At 37.7% G+C, this 18977-nt stretch overlaps 1 protein-coding gene across 3 annotated transcripts in view; it reads right to left on the reverse strand.

The window, feature by feature from the left end:
- Nucleotides 1-18977, reverse strand: part of WWC3 (WWC family member 3) — a 96281-nt gene that overhangs the window by 15566 nt on the left and 61738 nt on the right. For 2 of the 3 annotated variants that reach the window (XM_048934425.1, XM_048934424.1), the window contains exons 9-14: nucleotides 13572-13814; nucleotides 10150-10239; nucleotides 8473-9047; nucleotides 2331-2451; nucleotides 1551-1625; nucleotides 570-656 (exon numbers count right to left, since the gene is read on the reverse strand). In XM_048934425.1, coding sequence (XP_048790382.1) covers nucleotides 570-656; nucleotides 1551-1625; nucleotides 2331-2451; nucleotides 8473-9047; nucleotides 10150-10239; nucleotides 13572-13814 — 1191 coding nt within the window. The remainder of the gene's footprint in view (nucleotides 1-569; nucleotides 657-1550; nucleotides 1626-2330; nucleotides 2452-8472; nucleotides 9048-10149; nucleotides 10240-13571; nucleotides 13815-18977) is intronic. The other variant, XM_048934426.1, reaches the window with a different exon arrangement.

The following is an 18977-nucleotide window of genomic DNA, read 5'->3' on the forward strand; positions in this document are numbered from 1 at the left end:
GTGTTAAAATTATTTTCAGAAGATGTTTCATAGATATTCCAGGAATATTGTCGTGGCTACAAAAACCCGTAGAAGTCTTATATTTTATATTTACTTCATTATTTATCTACTATTTTTTTCCAGATAAAAAGCAAGATCTCTCTATTACTAATTATTATAGATGTTACCTTAGGAATTTAAGAAAATTACATTAAGCTTATCCTGAGATATATCACAAATAGACTGTAGATAAGTTCTATAGGAAATAATATTTCTAGAATACTACAAATATAATAGATTTTTTTTTTGTACAGAAGTCATAAGGCAATAGAATGACTTGTGTTCTGAACTATCTTCTTTGTACATAATAAATACATTAAAGCATATGTCATTGGAAACTCTATTTGCTACCTCACCATTAAGGCAAAGGTTCCATAAAAAGGATGCTTTGTGTCCATCAAATTATCCCTTTCCCCATGTAAACTAAGATATGCCGTAACGGCTTAATTTTGCATGAAAGCAAACAAATTGTAGCACTCAAGATTATAGCACAAAAGAAGCAACGGTCTTTTGGTAAAATGTAAGCTTACATTTTGCAGTTTTCCTTAACAACTAGACTAGTAAAATTCTTCAGCTGTAGTACATGGACTAAGAGACATTCGCTTCCACTGTCATGCCTGGAAAATAAATTTCCTATGTTAGTCATCATCAATATGTTCCTTAAGAAATATAGATGAAAAAGACTAAGAGGACTTTAAGAACACAAAAATGCTTTTTGCAGCTAAATGAATCACTTACAAAATCAGCATGAATCCAAAGCATTTAAGGATATGACATTCAGAACCATAAAAGCACTAACTACATTAACAAACTTATCAGAACAAAGGGAATTTAGCATTATTCAGGTGAACAAGAACACTACCTAGAGTGAGTCTTGACAGTGAACAGATTTTATAAAATGTTCCTTGTATTAAATGTTTCCACCACAATCACGTGTGTGAGTGATGTAATATTTATGTTAGACAACTCGCTCTGCATTATTTTCATGGATTAACAGAAGTGCAAAAAAAAATTCTTATCTTCTGCAACAGCATGAGTTTTGAGACAGAACTATCACAGCTGCTTGAAATCTGAAAATTCCAGGCCCTGGGAATTGAGGGGCAGAGAGAATTCTGGAAGGCATCCCATCTTGCACTGCTGTAATCTGCCCTCCCCCACATTACTTGCACAATTAACAATAGCTTGACCTATGTACAGTACTTCAGAGGTGCACTGAGGAACCTTATTTGTATTTGTCTCTTCAGATGTGATTTTCCTAAGGTAATCATCTTTTATTTCACACAAAAAAAATCAGATCTTACACAGTGAGACATATCCCTACATCAACGCTCACACTAATAGCCCGGACAGTGAAGATATTAATTACTGAAAGAAGTAACTAAAGCCCCTTCATTAGCCAGCATTGGAAGGACACCAGATGGACAGTGGCTGCCCCAGCAGAAAGTGGCATGCTGACTATTGCATCCAACTACCTTGGCTTTCAGCTCAAAAACAGTATTAACACTACTTACAGAAAACCAACATGTATTTGTGGTTCTTCATTACTGGCAATATCACCATAAACAGGCTCTTCCATATCTTCATTCCTGCACAAGCAGAAAGTACTGTAAACTACATACTGATCTACAATGTTAAAGCACAATGAAATGAACATTTATTTCATGATTTGAGGATAAATGCAACTGTTCAGTAATATGGGGAGAGACTGAGATATATGTAAGAGAGACAAAAGCAGTAATTCATATTTTAAAAAGTTTTTAGAATAATTCTTAAGGCTAGTTTTGTATTTGTCCTGTTTTCTATTACTCTTCAGAATCATCAGAACCTTATCTTCTTCCACTAACTGTTTACTGTGTTACAACAATTGTATAAAATGTGTTTACTCTCCTCCAGTCACTTGATCAATCTGCGCATTTAGCCTTGCAGCAATTCATATACTCTTTTTCCCTTTATCACAGGCAGATGTACACTTTTAATTATGTCTCAGAACTTGAAGTACTAACCCATATCATTTTATTTTGTTACAGGTGGTTGAAATAAAATTACAACTTTAAAACTAACATATTTTAGGTCAGAAGTATTGAATGTTAAAATGTTAGAGACAATCAAGTGAAAGGGACTTAGCAACCATGAAGATGACAGTAGAACCGTACGTAAAAACCTTCATCAACCTAACAGATACAACTTAATCACCAATTTTGAAAGCATGTTCAGAAATTTACTATAAATTCTTTCAGACCGTGTGGCAGAACAGGAATATTTCCAGCTTACTACACATTTTTACACCTGACCTTTTGCTTAAAGCTTCAAACACGCCACTGTCACTAGCCAGTGAATGATCTGAGAGACATGCTGAAACTCGCCTGGCTCTCCTCTCCGATCTTCGACCGCTGTCTCCTCGCAGAGTTACAGCTATCATGGAGAAAAAAGAGGAGACAACATCAGCTCAAGGCAATCTCTTTAAAGATTAAGCTAGAAGCAGTATATGAGTGGCAAACAGTACAACTAGCAGCAAAACGCTTGGTTGAAATGCAGCTCACTGTTTTGTCATCTATCCTTAAAAACCTCCAGTACAATGGACCAGATTTTCTGTGAAAGAATTAAGGCTGATTTCTCTGTGTCATGACTAAATATAAGCCAATCTCATTTTATTACAGTATTTTTCCAGAGGAAAAATCACTCCTAAAGGTTTACGTTAATTCAGTACACACACATGATATCCTAAACTTCTAAGATTTACCTACTGATTATTCAGTAGTTTGAAAATAAACAGAGACTAATTCTTTTAAGAAGTTATCAGACAACACATAGTGAGGTTTTGTTCTCACGTGTTTCCATATATTATAAATATATGGAATTATTTCTATATTGGAATATATTTATATAAATTATATATTATATTTATATATTTATATAAATTATATATTATATTTATATAATGGAATATATTATATAAATATATGGAATATATTATAAGTATAAATTTTCAAAGCATGTTGCTTATATCGTCTCATATCAGCAACTTTTATTTACAGTCTGAGAGGTGTTATCCAAAAGAAAAAACAGCACTTTCCATCTCACTGACACCAGTTCTTTTTCAAATTCTTGGTGAATGAATTTGAAAACTGACAGAGGGAAGAAAAAGTCAACCCTCCCTTCCCCTCTAAATCACCAGCACCATCACAAATAGCAATTCAATCACTTTCATGAGCTAAGCTTATCAAGAAAAATGGCATTACACACCACATTTTGCAAATACAAGTAGAAACAGATTGTAGAAATCCTTTAAGGTATGTGCACAAGTGATAATGCTCAAGAATTATATAGATAAGGTTTCAAGACTTGAAAGGCAACTTGAGCTTTTCTTCTTTCACATCCTAGAGAGAATCATTACATGGACTTATGGAACTGCAGTATCTTTTGCCAACTTCTTCCCCCTTTTGCTTCGGATCAATGCTTGCTCTCAAAGCAGAAAAGCAATGCCACTTTAGAAAAGGGGAAAGTATCATACTCCTACCTGGGCTCATGAAATTAAATGTCTTGGAAGTACTTTAGGTTTCAGCAGACGTTATTGGAGTGATAGCAGCACAGCACACATCACAGGGAGGCAAGCAGCAGCTGCTTGTTTCCAGCTTACTACCACTAAGGCTGAAACATGTCTTACTCAAACAATTTAATTACCTCTGTTAAGATATTATCTTTAGACATCACCAATAAAACACAGCCTCCTGAACAGCAAGTTCCCTTCAGCACAGCGTCAGCAAGTAACTAGAGCTTCACTTGCAAAGCCCCGCTGAAGGGTGGAATGGACATCAAGCCCCTGCTCTGAGTGAGCAAGCTTTTGCATCCTGTGCCAGACCCATGCAGAAGACACCAGACAGGCCTTGAAGCTTGACAAAAAGCCCCTCAAATCAACACCTGTGCTGCTGCTGTCAACAGAAATGTCTGGCTTTGTCCCACTGCAGGACTGGCAGACAAGACGCACTGAGTACTGCCATCCTGCACCAACTTGAGATGTCATCTTTTTGTCAGATAACCAACAGCACAAAACCAGAAGAGATGTTCATAAATATCACAGGCTTCTGTTTGAAGCTAGGATTCTTATATGTCTGCAGAACCAACTATCTGTGCTTTTGGATCAGGGGCCCTATGGACCTCCCCTCCAAATTCAGTGAACAACTTAGCCATCTTCAGTTATGCAGGACATCTATTTGCTGGCAAGAACATTCCATTCTGCATTTGTTTCTGTACCTGCAGAAAGAACTACCCTTTTTCTTCCTAATTACAGCATCCCATCTTATTGTCCAGCACATGTCATTTTGCCATACAGCTCATTTCATCCTCACTGCAAATGAGAGCCAACCTCTACCTGACTCAAAAAAAAAAAAAAAAAAAAAAAAAAAGCCAGAAAACTGTGTTTGAACTACACTCTCCTCCTACCACTTGTACAAAGTGGAGGATTTCATTTCAATTTGTTTTTTATTTTACTTTTTTCAATCTTTTCATTTGGTGAGACAACTTCTGTAACTGTTGTCACTGATAAGCAAAAGGAAAACTAGAACTTTGTAAGGGGATTTATGAATACGGAAGAGTTTCTCAACACTTTTGTATCACTGGAAAAGGACTGACCTTCAGAAAAAAAAAAGTGCTATTTTATACCAATGCTCATCTACACATTGTGTATTAATTTCAAAAAATTACACAATGTTTACTACGTTTTCATAAGAAGTATCTGGCTCACCCTGTTATGTGAACACTGTATAGATGTAGGAGATGAAAGAGGAGGTTGGACCTCACGAGCTCTCTACCTTGGAGGTTTCATGTTCCTAATCTGTCTGAAGGAAAAACTTGTCAAGCACCGACACACTGTCATGAAAAACTGATGTGTTGCAACACTTGTAACTTAACAATGATTGCCCACCGCCTTGCAGGCCAAGGAAGCATTTGATTATATCTGGACAATCCCACAAATCTGGTTGAGATGCAAATGTCAGAACGCACACTTGACTAGAAAAATGAATCAGCAAGAAAAACTCATCGAGAAAGAAACATCAGATTTTGACTTAAACAGAACCAGGTGTACCTGGTTTCAATCCAGGAAGCTAAAGGACTGTTTAAAAATACAGTTTCTAAAATACATAATTGCCTTTACTGTCCTATGTCAAGAAAATCAGTGAGCAAAATAGATATGAATTGGAATTTCCTAGCAGGCGCCAAAGCTTGTCAAAGACTGGTCTGATTAAAAGAATATTCTCAGCTGCCACAAGCTTAAAACGTGAGCTTGAAAGAAAATTTTGGTGTTGAATGTGTTAGTGTTTAGTAGTTCATTAGCAAAAACCATACATTTAAAGCACATTTCACAGGCACACAAAACTACACGTCAGCTCAAAACGCGCTCATAACAGAATCAAACACTGTCATAAAACCTAAAACAGACACAAACAGACTCTACCTACCATGATGTTGTCAGGCATTACAATGATGTAATAAAGCTGAAGCTTGCAGAAAACACTGTTCTGGTATTTAACCACAGCCATGAACATATTGCTTAATTGACATAGCCAAAATTTAAGTATGCCACAATATGCCACAATTAAACAGATACAAGATAATATCAGACAGCATTATGTCAAAACCAAATGTAAAAAAAATCTCCTTTTTCCTTCACATGCAACTCATACAAAAACACTTCACACACAAAATCACACTGGGAATTACAAGCAAAAACAGCACGATTAGTAATTTTATGTTCACTTACAGTGCATTTTTCTGTTGTGCCGCATGAGAAACGAGACAAAATGAAAAGCACACAGTGATCAATCATCTTTTAGGTCTACGAGGAGGTCAGTATTTTGCAAACTAGATTACTTAGGCATTGAAGGAAATTTAACACTCAAAAAACTATTTTAGGACAGAGAAGATACAGAAGATCTTTAAAGACCTGTGTTAGCACTTTTCCTCCCCCCAGCTTTACAAATACAACATATATGCCCCCAGAAGAGATACAGAAAAAGAAAACAGCAAATAAGCAAAAGAGCATTAAAAATTCAGTTCCTGGAGAACTCCTGAGCATGCTTTAGTACTGCTTCAAAACAGAGTATTCACAATGGTTATCCCTCTGTTACAATGGTTATCCCAGAGTGTTATCCCTCCAGAACTTTGTAATTTGGGAAATCATGCCATATTTTGTTTGATAGAAGAACTGGTGAAAAATTTGTCTGATTAATACTTGTTGGTTTTCCAGAGGAGCATTACATTGCTAGACCATCAGATGGCAGCAGCAAAGCATACAGCACAGTAGTTCAGTAAAAACTAACAACCCTCAACATCTGGGGGATCCCAAACTGTCCTGTATGAGGTTGATGCTCCATCAGATTCTTCAAGAATACACTACTGAACTTAATAGATTCAAAAATTTTCAACTGATAGATGGAGACAACTGCATTACAACAGCAAACCCACCATCTAGGGAATGCCAAGCTCGAAGCAGTCGTGACTCCAGCCAAATACCAGAAAGGTTAAACTTGTTTTTCTTTCCCAGGCAATTGTTTCAAAAATCAAATACTTAAAAAAAGAAAATATCCTTCAAGACAAACGGATTGCCTTCTAATCATACATTCAAAAAGGAACAGAAAGCACTAGGTTAAACACAGAGAAAAGTCATAAACCCTGGACTAGGAGCTGGACCCAGACACCACAGCAGTGACAGTGGCATCACAGACATGTTCTGCCAGAAGCCTTCAGAAAGAAAAAGGAAAAATGTGTAAAAACATTACAGAGAAGGGACAAAAGGAAAACCGAAGCAGGACGTGACCCTCATCCTATTGCTCCCTAAGCCCTCAGACCAGGCCTTCATTTCTAGGAAACACAGATGAGCTATAAATGAACTACTAACATAGCTTTACTTACCACAGTGGGTGAAGACATGCTGTGGTCTGATCTGAGGTTTAAAGAAAGCCTCAGGAAACTTCTCCATGACACTAATTTAAGCACAGACTTACATGTTGGTCTCTAGAATTCTGTTTATTTTGGTCAGAACACTGCAATATGGGCATGAGACATGTTTATGTCTAGTAAACAAATTCTGTTAGCAGTACCTTCTGGCAGCTCAAGCTGCATTAAGGAAAGTAAGTCTACATTCAATTCTATTTGAACAACGCAGGCTTGTTAGCACAGTAATGGCCTTTTTCTTCATGAAAAACAGAAAGTTGAAATCTTTTCCTTAGATACTGTTGGTGCTCCTTTTCATTGTCTCCTGACAAACAAGATCTAATGGGATAACAGATTCTCTGCTTCTATTTCATAGTAGCCTTTATGTTCTACGTCCTGAATGTAGTGCTCTACATATTAGTATGAGACGTGACTTATAATCTTTAAAATATCCTCTATTCTCCTATACTGCAATGGTTTTATTAGAAATGTAGCATGTTAAAACACAAAAATATCGTAAGGAAAGAAAATTTTAACAGCAGTTCTTCAATTGATTAAAACTGGAACAGAAATTAACTGTTTCTTTACTTTTTTAAGGTTTGTTTCACTTTTTGATCTCTCCAACTCAATTTTCTATTGCACTCTCATCTACAGCACCTCAGAAGCTTCCAACAACACAAGCTGAAGAAAGTCCATCGACTTCACATTCAAGCAGGAAAAGACAACCCTAACAGTATGTGCCATGGTAACTGAGACTGTTCTGTGATTGCAGAGCTCATGCTCTGAGACAACAACAAAAAAATCACTCAAGTGGATGCTCAGCTCCTCACACTTCCCACCTGCTGAAGTAGTGAACTCAACTCCTGAGCACAGTGTATCATGCATTCAGCACCACCCTGCTGCTGTGGTTCCCATCCCATTGCACTGCACACAGACATAGGAACCTGATACTGGAGTGGGCATGAATTCAGCACGGAGCCAGCCAACCTTCAAACGCTATCACAGCAGCAATCACCTCGTGCACCCCCTCCTAAGTTTTTTTTTTGCTTGTTTGTTTAAAAATATGAAACAAAGCAACCAACAATTTCCTCTGGGTTTGTGTTGCTGGAAATTATCAGCCTAATGGCAACACTGGCAGAAATTGGGATGTAATTATGCCATGTGTGATTTTATTAATTCCTCATGCAAGACCAAAATATGTGTACCTTCATGTGCTCCACTCCAACAAAAGTCTATATTCCTTTCCCTTCCTTCCACCCAAACTATCACAAAATTTCCTCATTCTTTCATCTCTGCCCTAAATCAAAAGGTTTTTTTGTTTTGTTTCAATTTGGTTTAGGGGGAGAATAGGGAGGGAAGTCCTCTCATTTTCTTTCTAAACACCTAACATCCACCATGCAATTTTTATCTGGGTGAACTTAAACAGAGCAACAATCTCCATTGCGCCAGTATGATTAGGGCTGTGTGTCTCACGTGACAAAACAATCAAGTCCAAAAACTTACCTCCACTAGGTTGGACAGCAGTCAGCTGTGGGCCCATTTCTCGCACCCCTTCACTGTCGACAGGGTAAGAGGACATCTGAGATGAACTTGTTCCTTGTGCATCATCGTCACCCAATGCTGTGGTCTGAGCTCTGAGCATTTCCAGAGCTCCCATGCCTGCAATCTCCTCAAAGCCTTCAGACATCTGAGCCAAGGGAGAATCTCGAGATGCGGAGAGAAACGGGGTGTCCAGAGGTGAGCTTGGAGGGGACAGCGATGACAGTGAGGACCGTGATGACAGGGATGCCAGGGACTGAGGGGTATCCAGAGACCTCCGTTGCTTATTGAAATTTGAATGTCCAATGGGATCAGCGTACGGCACGTCCTTTGTCAGAGACTCAAAGGGAATGATGTCAAAGCGTAAATGCTGCCCGTAGTCTGTAACGCTGTCTGACTTGTCATACTGAGGAAGGCCGTAGATGTCCGTAAAGCTGACTGAGCTGAGGGAGCCTCTGCTGGATGCCAGGGAACCTCGGCTGGAGGCCAGGGAACCCCTGCTGCTGCCAGATGACATTGTGAGGGTGCTAGCTGACAGACTACACCAGGCAAAAGAAAAGGAAACAAAAAAATGCCTTCAAAATATAATCAGAAGCACCGGCACAGACATAAATACATCAGACCATTTAGTATAAGCAATTTTATATGCATTCAGCACATGACACAGGGAGATGATCTGGCTGTTTAGGGTCTAGCTTGTGTTTCTTGTCCTGGTCTCAAGCACAGACATGACTGGAAAAGCACGAGTGACAGTCAAATCAGGCCAGAGTACAACAGGACAGGTCTACTCCTTCCTCTGAATTGTAAGCAGCCCTAATTTGGCAAAGACGACATAATAGGAAGGCTTGAATAAGTGGACTCAGCATAAAGCCAGGAATGGTAGATTACTTTGATCCAGCCAGAATTGGTGTTAATGATGAATCATAAATGTATCAGGGAGAAGAAGCAAAATGGATTTGGAAAGGCCTAACAAAGTGCTGCATAAGCCTCAACATCACAGGTTATTCCAGTGCAAAATGAAAACAACTTTAGTATGAATCCTGTTTCAGTTCCTTCTATCGTTCCCAGATGGCTACAGAGAGAACAGTGTACGTGACGGACAGAGATGAAGTAAGACACAGCAGGAACTGAGCTTTTGATGTTGGCATGGTGTTGAGCTGAGGAATCCCTGAGAGCTGCACCGAAGAAGGCAGCTGTGAGCGTGAATATGCAAAACATTCTGGGCTTCTGTGTGGGTCTTAGCACATTCTCATATTTAAATGGCAAAATTCTGTCATCTCACCAGGGATCACCTCTTTTAGAGAAGGTATCAGGATATTAAACTTCACAGAATTTAGAAGAATGTTATTTTCACATAAAGTAAACCTGACAATTTTACTATAGGCTCCTTTTTGTAAAAGAACAAAAGCCAGCATACAGAATTCCCAGATATATGTAGTAATCTATCCCAAACAACCATTACTAATGCTATTTACAAAACTTCATCGAAATCACCACATTCCGCAGATCAATCTGAATAAATTCAGTAAAAATTTCATTTACCCAACATATACACACAGGAAGTTTTAGAAGGTAAACTTCCATTACCATTATTCTCTGCTGCAGTTAAACTTCAAAGCCTAATCTTTCTGCACAACTCACCTTTTCAATTGGGAGTGTAAATACGAGGTTAAACGTGTAGCTTCCTCCAGTTGCATAAGCAAGCAATTTCTCTTTTCCTGTAACAGTATCCTGTAATTAAATAGATACATACTATCATTTTTCTTTATTACAGTTGTATTCAAGAAGTATCAGGAGCTTTCCAAGTACAGAAAAAATGCCACTGCATTGCATTTTAGAAAATAAAAAGAAGCTTTCTTGTTTGATGAAAAGATTAGATTTACGCTGTGCATATGCAGCAAAGGAAATTCCACCATGAACATGAGAACCAAGACTAGCAAATTTCCAGACAAGAAAAGTTAGCCGAGGCATAGTGTAAGCATTGTGACGTCAAAAACACACTACAGAAATTGTCAAAGTCAACAAAAGTTCTAGGTAAAAGCATCAGACTCTACAAGATTTCCTTTGCATCAACATAATTGTGCCAGTAAAATACAGAAAACTAGTATGACCAGTCTCCCTGGCAGGAAAAAAATATTCCAAATAGTTCTGTTATCCAAACAAATTAATGTTACATTTCAAAGGTAAAAAGAAAAGCTTTGGAGAGTTTTTGTTAAGCAGTTACCATAAAACACAACTTCAAGTTGTAATTCTACTTGTTTCAAGCAAGTTTATATATTTAAGCAGACAACACAGCATTTTGAATACTAAGCAATGGCAAAAACCTCTTAGTGTGACTTATTTTTGCACATTCTAATAAAAGCAGCTGAATTACTCAGCACCACTGCCACAACACAGGTAGAACATACCTGTAATGCTGTCAGTCTCACATGCCTAGAAGGTTTCTTAAATGCTCTACCGAAATGACTGTTTACACGGGCTGGTAGCGATAGAACAAGGGGGAATGTTTTAAACTGAGGCAGGGGAGGTTTAGGTTAGATATTAGGGGGAAGTTTTTCACTCAGAGGGTGGTGACACACTGGAACAGGTTGCCCAAGGAGGCTGTGGATGCCCCATCCCTGGAGGCATTCAAGGCCAGGCTGGATGTGGCTCTGGGCAGCCTGGTCTGGGGGTTGGTGACCCTGCACACAGCAGGGAGTTGAAACTTTCATCATTATGGTACTTTTCAAACCAGACCATTCCATGATTCTATGAAAGTACATTTGTTCTTTTCCTGAATGGACAATTACTGGCATTCCTGGTGCTTTAATCTTTCAAACCCAATCACTAAATTTCAAAATAGAATTAGCATAATAAAACCCATTTCATCTTACACATTTGTACACTTGTAGCAGGAAAGTTATTACTCCAGACCCATGTTCATAAATTGACTAGAAACTGGGATTCTGATGGACAGTCTGGAGACAGCACATCAAATGTATTTAAGATTCATGTGTCAGACCTTACCAACTGCAGAAAGCTGCTAGAAAACAACATGCTAAGGGGCAGGATAGAAAAATATCATTAAAAAGGAAACCCTTTTGGATAAAACAGCAGCATTTATTTAAGTGAAATGTGAATGGTAAAGGTACAAAAAAAATATCTTTGTGAAGAGTAAAAACAGAAATCTCAATTTTGTTGGCCTCCAACTGCATTAATTCAGTATGCTGGCATGTAGTCTGCAGCACCACGCTCCAGCAAACCTTTCCCACCCTCTGAGGAGGTTCCCTTTATTGCAACGACACAGCAAGAAGCTCCACACCAAAGCGTGTGCAAGATCAAAGCTTTTCTCCTGCTTCTGTGCATCACAGATCGGGTTAACCAAGTGGTGCAAGGAAGGCTGGAGCTCTGCTGTATCACTCAGGTGATCACTGCCTGCAAGGGACCCCTTTGGCATACAGACTTAGTTAGTTTTGATCCGTAACACAGTACATTTAAAACTCTGCAACAGCACAAAACTGGTAATTATTTAAACAGGAAATTTCTTTCTATTTTGTGACTAGAAGTAAGTAGAAATAGAAAAGTAGAACTGGGAATAGTTTTGGGTTATTCTGGAGCCTAAACTAAACAAATAAATAAATTAAGGTTATTAATAGTCAAGATTTTCTCCAATTTGTTATACAAAAAAAAAGAGTGGCCTTAAATATTATTCTAACTTCTACTTTTTGCTAGCATTTGAAATATCAAATATCGTACTGGAATGCTGGTTTCCACTGCATGAACTACATGGAAAAATAGCTTGGCCTTCTTGCCAACACAGTATGCAGTACCTAACGTGAGAGCCCAAGAACAACAAATAAAACTTACTACACTGCAGTGTAAAATGAACTCCCTTCTCCATCAGTTCATGCTGGAAAGCTTGTTTGACAATACTGCAAAAATTGCAAAATACACAACATCGAACTGCAGGGTGGCTACTAATTTTCTGTTTTTATTGCCTGAATTTATCATCCAATGTAAGTCTGTCCAAAGGAACCAAAGCTCCCAGAGTCTGTACGTGGAAGGCAATTCCAAATCTATTTAACAGTTTCTTAACTGCATAAGTATTAGCCTTAAAACGGGTCACATTAAATCTGTTTCACATAATTTTCCCTCATATTACACCTGGCTTTTTACCATTTATTCATGCCTCAGTTTATTTCAGAAAGAAAAAGAATAGCAAGAGAAATGAAAAATCTTTCATGCCTCAAACAGAAGTATCCTTCTGTTATAAATAAATTAATTTTAAAAAGTCACAAACACCTTCTCTGTATGGTTTTAAGTTAGCCTTTCTGGCATTTACATAGCATGTATGTATCAATTATTTAAGAGAAAGCAAGTCTGGAAAATAAGAACAAGTACTTTCATGCTTTTCACTGAAAGCAGTCTATGGTAACAAGAACACATATAGAATTTTGGTCCATTTCCTTGGCTAGAGGAAAAAATATATAATTTGGAAATAAACAGTGCTTCTGCTGCAATGTTTTTCTTTGTTTGTTTGTTTTCACACAAAACTTTACATTTAATTACATTTTCAGTTTACTATACTGTCAGTTCACACATGCTCATGCTGCCAAAAACTGCAAATTAAAAGAAAAAATTTGATGAAACAGGTGAAAAAAAATCCTTTAACTTTCCCATTCTGAAACAGAAAGCAAACATAGGGAAAGATCTTCGTTCTGATGCATTTGAAGATGACCACTACTCCACTAGAGTAAAATACTAGAAAAATCTTCCATTGTCCAGGTGCTATCATTTGTCTTTCTTACCTGGCAACATCACTCAGACGACTTCTAAGTAATCTGATCTGTTCTTTCTATTCTCACAGTTTAGATGAATGAACGAAAGGCTAGCCAGCCAACATCACTAACAGTCCTCCACAGAACTTCAAGACAGGCAGAATTAAATAATGGCAGAGTCAGGAGCCAAATGTTTCACTGAAACAAATTCCTAAATTTTTTTGTTTGTTTCTTAAACACACACAATTCTCTACTCTTCATTTTGAAATTATCCAGCGGTTGAGAAAATTATTGAAGTTCACAAACCTTTCAGTGGCCCCATGAGCAGAAGTTGCTCGAGCCCGCTGAATTTCATCCTCCAAACGTCTTTTTTCTTCCTCCAAACGTGCAATGTCTTCTGGGGATCGTCTCTGCTGACTGATGAGCTGCAGCTCCTGAAGAAGAGCCTCCTTCTCCTTGATGAGCTGAAGACGGTCCCTGTCCGCTTCAGCCATTCCTGGCCAAGATTCATTGTCTAACAAGGCCAGCTGCTGTTGTATATTTGAAACTCTTTAAAGGAGAATAAATATATTTCAAAACACAGAAGAGACAAAGATGAAGACAAGTAAAAGGAAAAACATCAGAAGGTGAAGCCTGTCAGCTTCAGTGACTTTCATCTAAACTCTGAAACAAAAAAAACTTGGCGGTCTTCACAAGGCTTATTTGTTTTTAAGCTTGGGGTATTTCTTGGTTTGTTTGTTTTGATTGTAAAGAATGTCAAGTATTCATGAATGCGTAACTGTATAAGAACTACAACACATTACGACATGGTCAGTATCTGTCTTTACAGATTGCTCATTTTATAGAAAAATCAACTGGTACTTTAGAGCTCTTCAGTATGATGTTTGCACAAGCTGATGAATCTGAATACCTTTCTGTTACTCATTCTTCCATTATCATATCTTAACATGGGATTTGAGAAATGCAGCAAAGGAAAGTCTGCCTTTGAGAAGTTCTGTATTGTCCATGCTCCACCTCAACAGAGGAACTTGTCCTGACTGACAACAAAACTTTAAGAACATATTAATTATCAGTAAAACAAAAATGTAGGTCCAGAAAAAAAGATTTACTGGTTGCAAAATCCAGATGGCTTCAGATAGATCAATCATCAAATCAAAGTTGGATATGCTAACTTCAATGTTATTTTTAGTAGTAGACTTCATAGCCAAAAGGAGTTTCTTGTTTTGTTTTTATCTCCATACACTGAACCATTACATTCTTGCAATTATTGTTGTTTTCTGATTCCACAGTTGACACTGTGAGAAACTGATCTGCTAAAAAGAAATTCTGAACTCTAATAAACACTACACCAACCTCTAACGCTAAAAATTTCACAACTGTTTCTTTTGGCAAAATCAAAAGGTATATAAGCATAACAGGGAGAACACTCTGTTACTGTTTGTTTTTTTATGCTTGTCTTACAGTGATCAATTTAAGGCACTTCAGAAGCTTACTGTTAAAATGAAAAGTAAATAAGAAAATCCAGCTTTCTGATTTTTGAACATTTGTAAGAAACTATGCTGCACCAAAGTTATGCATCTGTACACCTCAGTTTCATTTTGGCTTTGAAATGGCAGCATTCAAAGTTAAGGGCGCAAGAAAAGATTACTGTCCTTAAATGAAAAAGTATGTGAGAATAAAAGAAATGAATTAACAAAGTAATGTTAAAAGCACACAACAAGCAAGCAGAAAATCCACAGCATGATCATGTCTGCCCAAGAATAAATGAAAAGGCACACAGTGAAGGTAGATTTTTCCTATTTAATCCCTAACCTACAGCAGTATTTATTTCGGACTGTCAACTGGAAAGTATCTGACCATCTTCTATCATGGCAAGGAAAATAAAGTATTAATGCAAGTCAACGATTGTGTTAGTTAGTTTACATGTTCATAGATAAACAGGAATCTTACTGTTAGTTTTTACAAATACCATTCTCTCCCTTTAATTTTCATTTACAGCAAGCAAAGAACTTAGGTATTGTGTTACATTTTAGTCTGAAGTGTAATATTTTATCAAATCCTTCAATACCTTTTCAATTTCCTGACATCAATACCCAACTTCCTGCAAATAGCTAGTGAAAGCACCATTGTGAATCAATACAAGCAGTTTAAATATTTCATTCCTCAGCTATTATGCATGAATTCCAGAGGCAGTTTCCTGACAAACACCTCATCCCCTCATAGGACGTCAGGGCCACTCACCCTCCCTCTTCTCCCTCACCCACTCTGCTCAGCGGTTAAAGATTCAGGAAACACTTCTGAACATGTATACAGCTTGATTTTCAAGCGTTCAGTGCCAAATGAAACAAACAGGAACCCAAGGTCTGCTCAAGAGAATTGTAAAACTCAAGCACATTTGGATGGTCATAGCTTAGCTTGGGAGTGTGAATCAGCTGAGCCTTGGCAATGCATTGGAATGACCACGTTCACAAGCTCTGTTGTGGCTTGTGAATAAAGATGAGATGTGTTTGGTGAAGACTCTGGGCTCAGTTTAATGAAGCAGCTGAAGGAGTGACCCAATCACAGTTGCCTTGCTAGGCATTTTTTTAATGCAGACTGAGCTGGTTATGATACTGTCCAATGAGGTAAATAAATGCTAACACAGGCAGCAAAGAAGAGAGAAATGTCAGCAGACAAGATAGGAAAATGGCAGAAGGAAGGAAGTGATCTCTCTTTTCAGTGTCATTTGGCCATCAAATCAGCTTGGCTGATCAGGACAATACTTAAAATACAGGAGGTTTCAATTTAGACTCTTGTGTTTGCTAAGAACACATTACTCCCCTTGGGTATGTCATTCCAGATTAAAGTTTGCTTTTTTCTCCAGATTTCTGATAGAAGATGCTTTGAAAGCATAAAGTTGTGGTACAATAACTTAATTGTACCATTATTAAAGGAAAAAGTACTGCTGTGGACTAGGCTTGTGTCACTGAAAAGTTCCAAGATCTGATTAGGTACTTAATTTGATTCCCTTGATGCTCTCAGCATTTCTGCTAGCAGTTCCTGTCTCTATTTCTTCCCTTGAAGCAAAGAAAAAGCACTTGCGTAACACTACATAATGCAGAAATCTGTTGGGAGAACTTCAGCAGTAGTAAGCCAACTTCCTGCAACCTGTATTTCCTGCAGTTCCTGAAAGCACACCAAACTTTTCTGGGGAACTTTGTTGCTTGTCTTTCACTAAGGACATCTCTATGTAACATATTGCTCCAAAAAGCTACCAGTGATTAAACTTGTTAAAATTTATACTGTTAGCTAGAAAACGTCCCTAGGGCTTTTACAGTCTCCCTCACCCAAACCTAAGAAACGTATCTGAGGATAGAAGACATTTAATTCACCCAAAACCTTAATAAGAAAAATCCTTCCAAGCATATTTCATACTTGTAGTTTGTTTCTTGCAACACAAGCTTTTATTTCCAAACATAATAAATGCACAGATAAGCACTTTTACAGTGCTTGTCCATGGCAAATTTAATGCCCATACTACACCAGACATCTCTTACAAAAAGTGGCTATTTTGCCTTCTTTCAGTGTATATATTTTGTCTACCTTAAACATTCACTTAAATCAAATACTTGACAGGGATAGCAATTTAATTTCTTCCAAACACATTTTTGCTTCTTACTGTCAATTTTTAAGATACTACTTCTTAAGTCCAGTCACTATGAGAGTCCTTTTATCTTGGCCTAACACCAGATACACCAAGGTCCCTACTAATGTAGCAATTTAACGTATTCCTGGAAAAAAAAGCAGTTAATTTTGAACCATCAACATTCCAGGCATTTTGCCCATTCCCATCCTTGCATAACAAGCACCGAGGAGCTTGCATTCCACACTCAAGTAGGTGGTATCAAATGACTGGTTTCCTAGGTAGGCAAGACTGACTTGCTGTTTATTTCAATATTTAAAAATTTCTAATAGAAATGAATAGAGCAGCTCCTATTAAGCAGAGAAGCAGGAGTGCACAGGTGAGATAACCTTCGTGATATGAAGTAAATACAGATTTGAAATGGCAAAACTTGCCCTGAAACGGTCACAGTGAAATAGCTGGCTTGGTGCATACATAGTTCACAATAACACAGGCATGGCACAAGGCTGGAAAACTGGACAAACATTAATTTTCCAAGCATCATCCAAACTACATCAAGGGATGGAAGAAGCATATATTTTCAGAATAATGCAACATGTCTCAATCATTACACTTCCACACAGACTCCTCTAGACAAACCAGAGCAACAATTCACCTACTGCAGGGAACCTGCTTTAGCAGGAGGTTGGACTAGAAGATCTCTAGAAGTCTCTACCAACTCCTACGATTCTGTAGTTTTGTCACTGGAAATAACTGAGGAAAACTAAATTATTTTGCTGGCATTCAGAACCTCTACTTCCAGACTGCTATCTGAACCCCACATAAATGAAATTATACTGATGAGCTCAAGAACTTCTATTTTAGAAGATTTTATTTATTAAAGTATAGCATGAGTTGTTCTCAAGGGATCTTGAAGTAAAAATCACTTTTTATGAGATGAAACAACCTGAACTGCAGACATTACAATTAAGCCCGTTACTTGGTATGAGCAAAGCAGGTGTCTTGGGGAGATAAACACTCTGAAGGAATATCAACATCCAAATTCATATTCACTAAAGGGACAAAATAATACGCTACACTAAGTATTTCCTAACCTACAAGTGCTGATCATCCTGGCTTAAACAAGTTCTCTGAAATTACTTTGAATTTTCCAAGAAAAGAAAAAAGAAAAACACTTCTTGACTTTTGGGTGACACATCAGACTACTCTACAGCTGAAGCTTTTGTTACCTGTGCAATGGGAATATTGTTAATAATAAAGAAAAACAGAACCCATAGCTACGATTTGGAGGAAAACGGTAACTGATTGCACAAATATGCAAAAAAAAAAAAATCAGTCCAGTTTACTTTTTTCTTTAAGCAGAACTGGGTTCTGGGACACCAGGAGGCTTATGGTCAGATCCTAACCCAATTCTCTGCCACTTCAGCCAGCAGGCTACTTCTACCACCGTATAACACCAAGGTTATGGGACAGAAGACACAAAGTGAATAGCCTAAGAGCCAGGTACTTTCTGGTATTTATAGGCCCTTGGGAGAGTGAGTTACAAATTATATTCAAAAAGAGGAAGGCTAAGGAAAGAGGAAGAGAAATGGAAAGAACAAGAAGTTGGGGAACTCAGCCAAAAGTTCATAAAATTTCTCCACTGTGTCTACTTTGGCTGTTCCTGCAAGTATGTGCCACTGTGGCTTTGGTGGACAACATGAGTACACTCTGTAGGATATCCAGCCTTTCTGGCAGCCTGTTTCAACAAAGAGGTCTTAAACTGGTTTAAGATACTCATGAAATCTTTAGAGTCCGCTGGCATTTTGCAGATAAAATAAGTTATTCACCTTCAAAATAAAGCCTGCTAAAACCAATGGTGGAGAGGATTTAGGATTTCCTTAACTCACATTTAAATTGGTACAATTAAAACTTTAAAGATATAGAGGGAGCAGAGCCATGCTATAGTACTAACCCAAAGAGAAAGACAGCTGTATGTTTAAAAGTTAATACTGGGAGATTTAAATTTAGCTAACATTCCTAAGCCGGATATTTATGGGATATCAGACAAATTCATCCTTAAATCAGATTTTCAGATTAGTTTAGCAGAG

Source organism: Lagopus muta, chromosome 1 (assembly GCF_023343835.1).
Source record: "Lagopus muta isolate bLagMut1 chromosome 1, bLagMut1 primary, whole genome shotgun sequence".
In the NCBI taxonomy this organism is placed as follows: Eukaryota; Metazoa; Chordata; class Aves; order Galliformes; family Phasianidae; genus Lagopus; species Lagopus muta.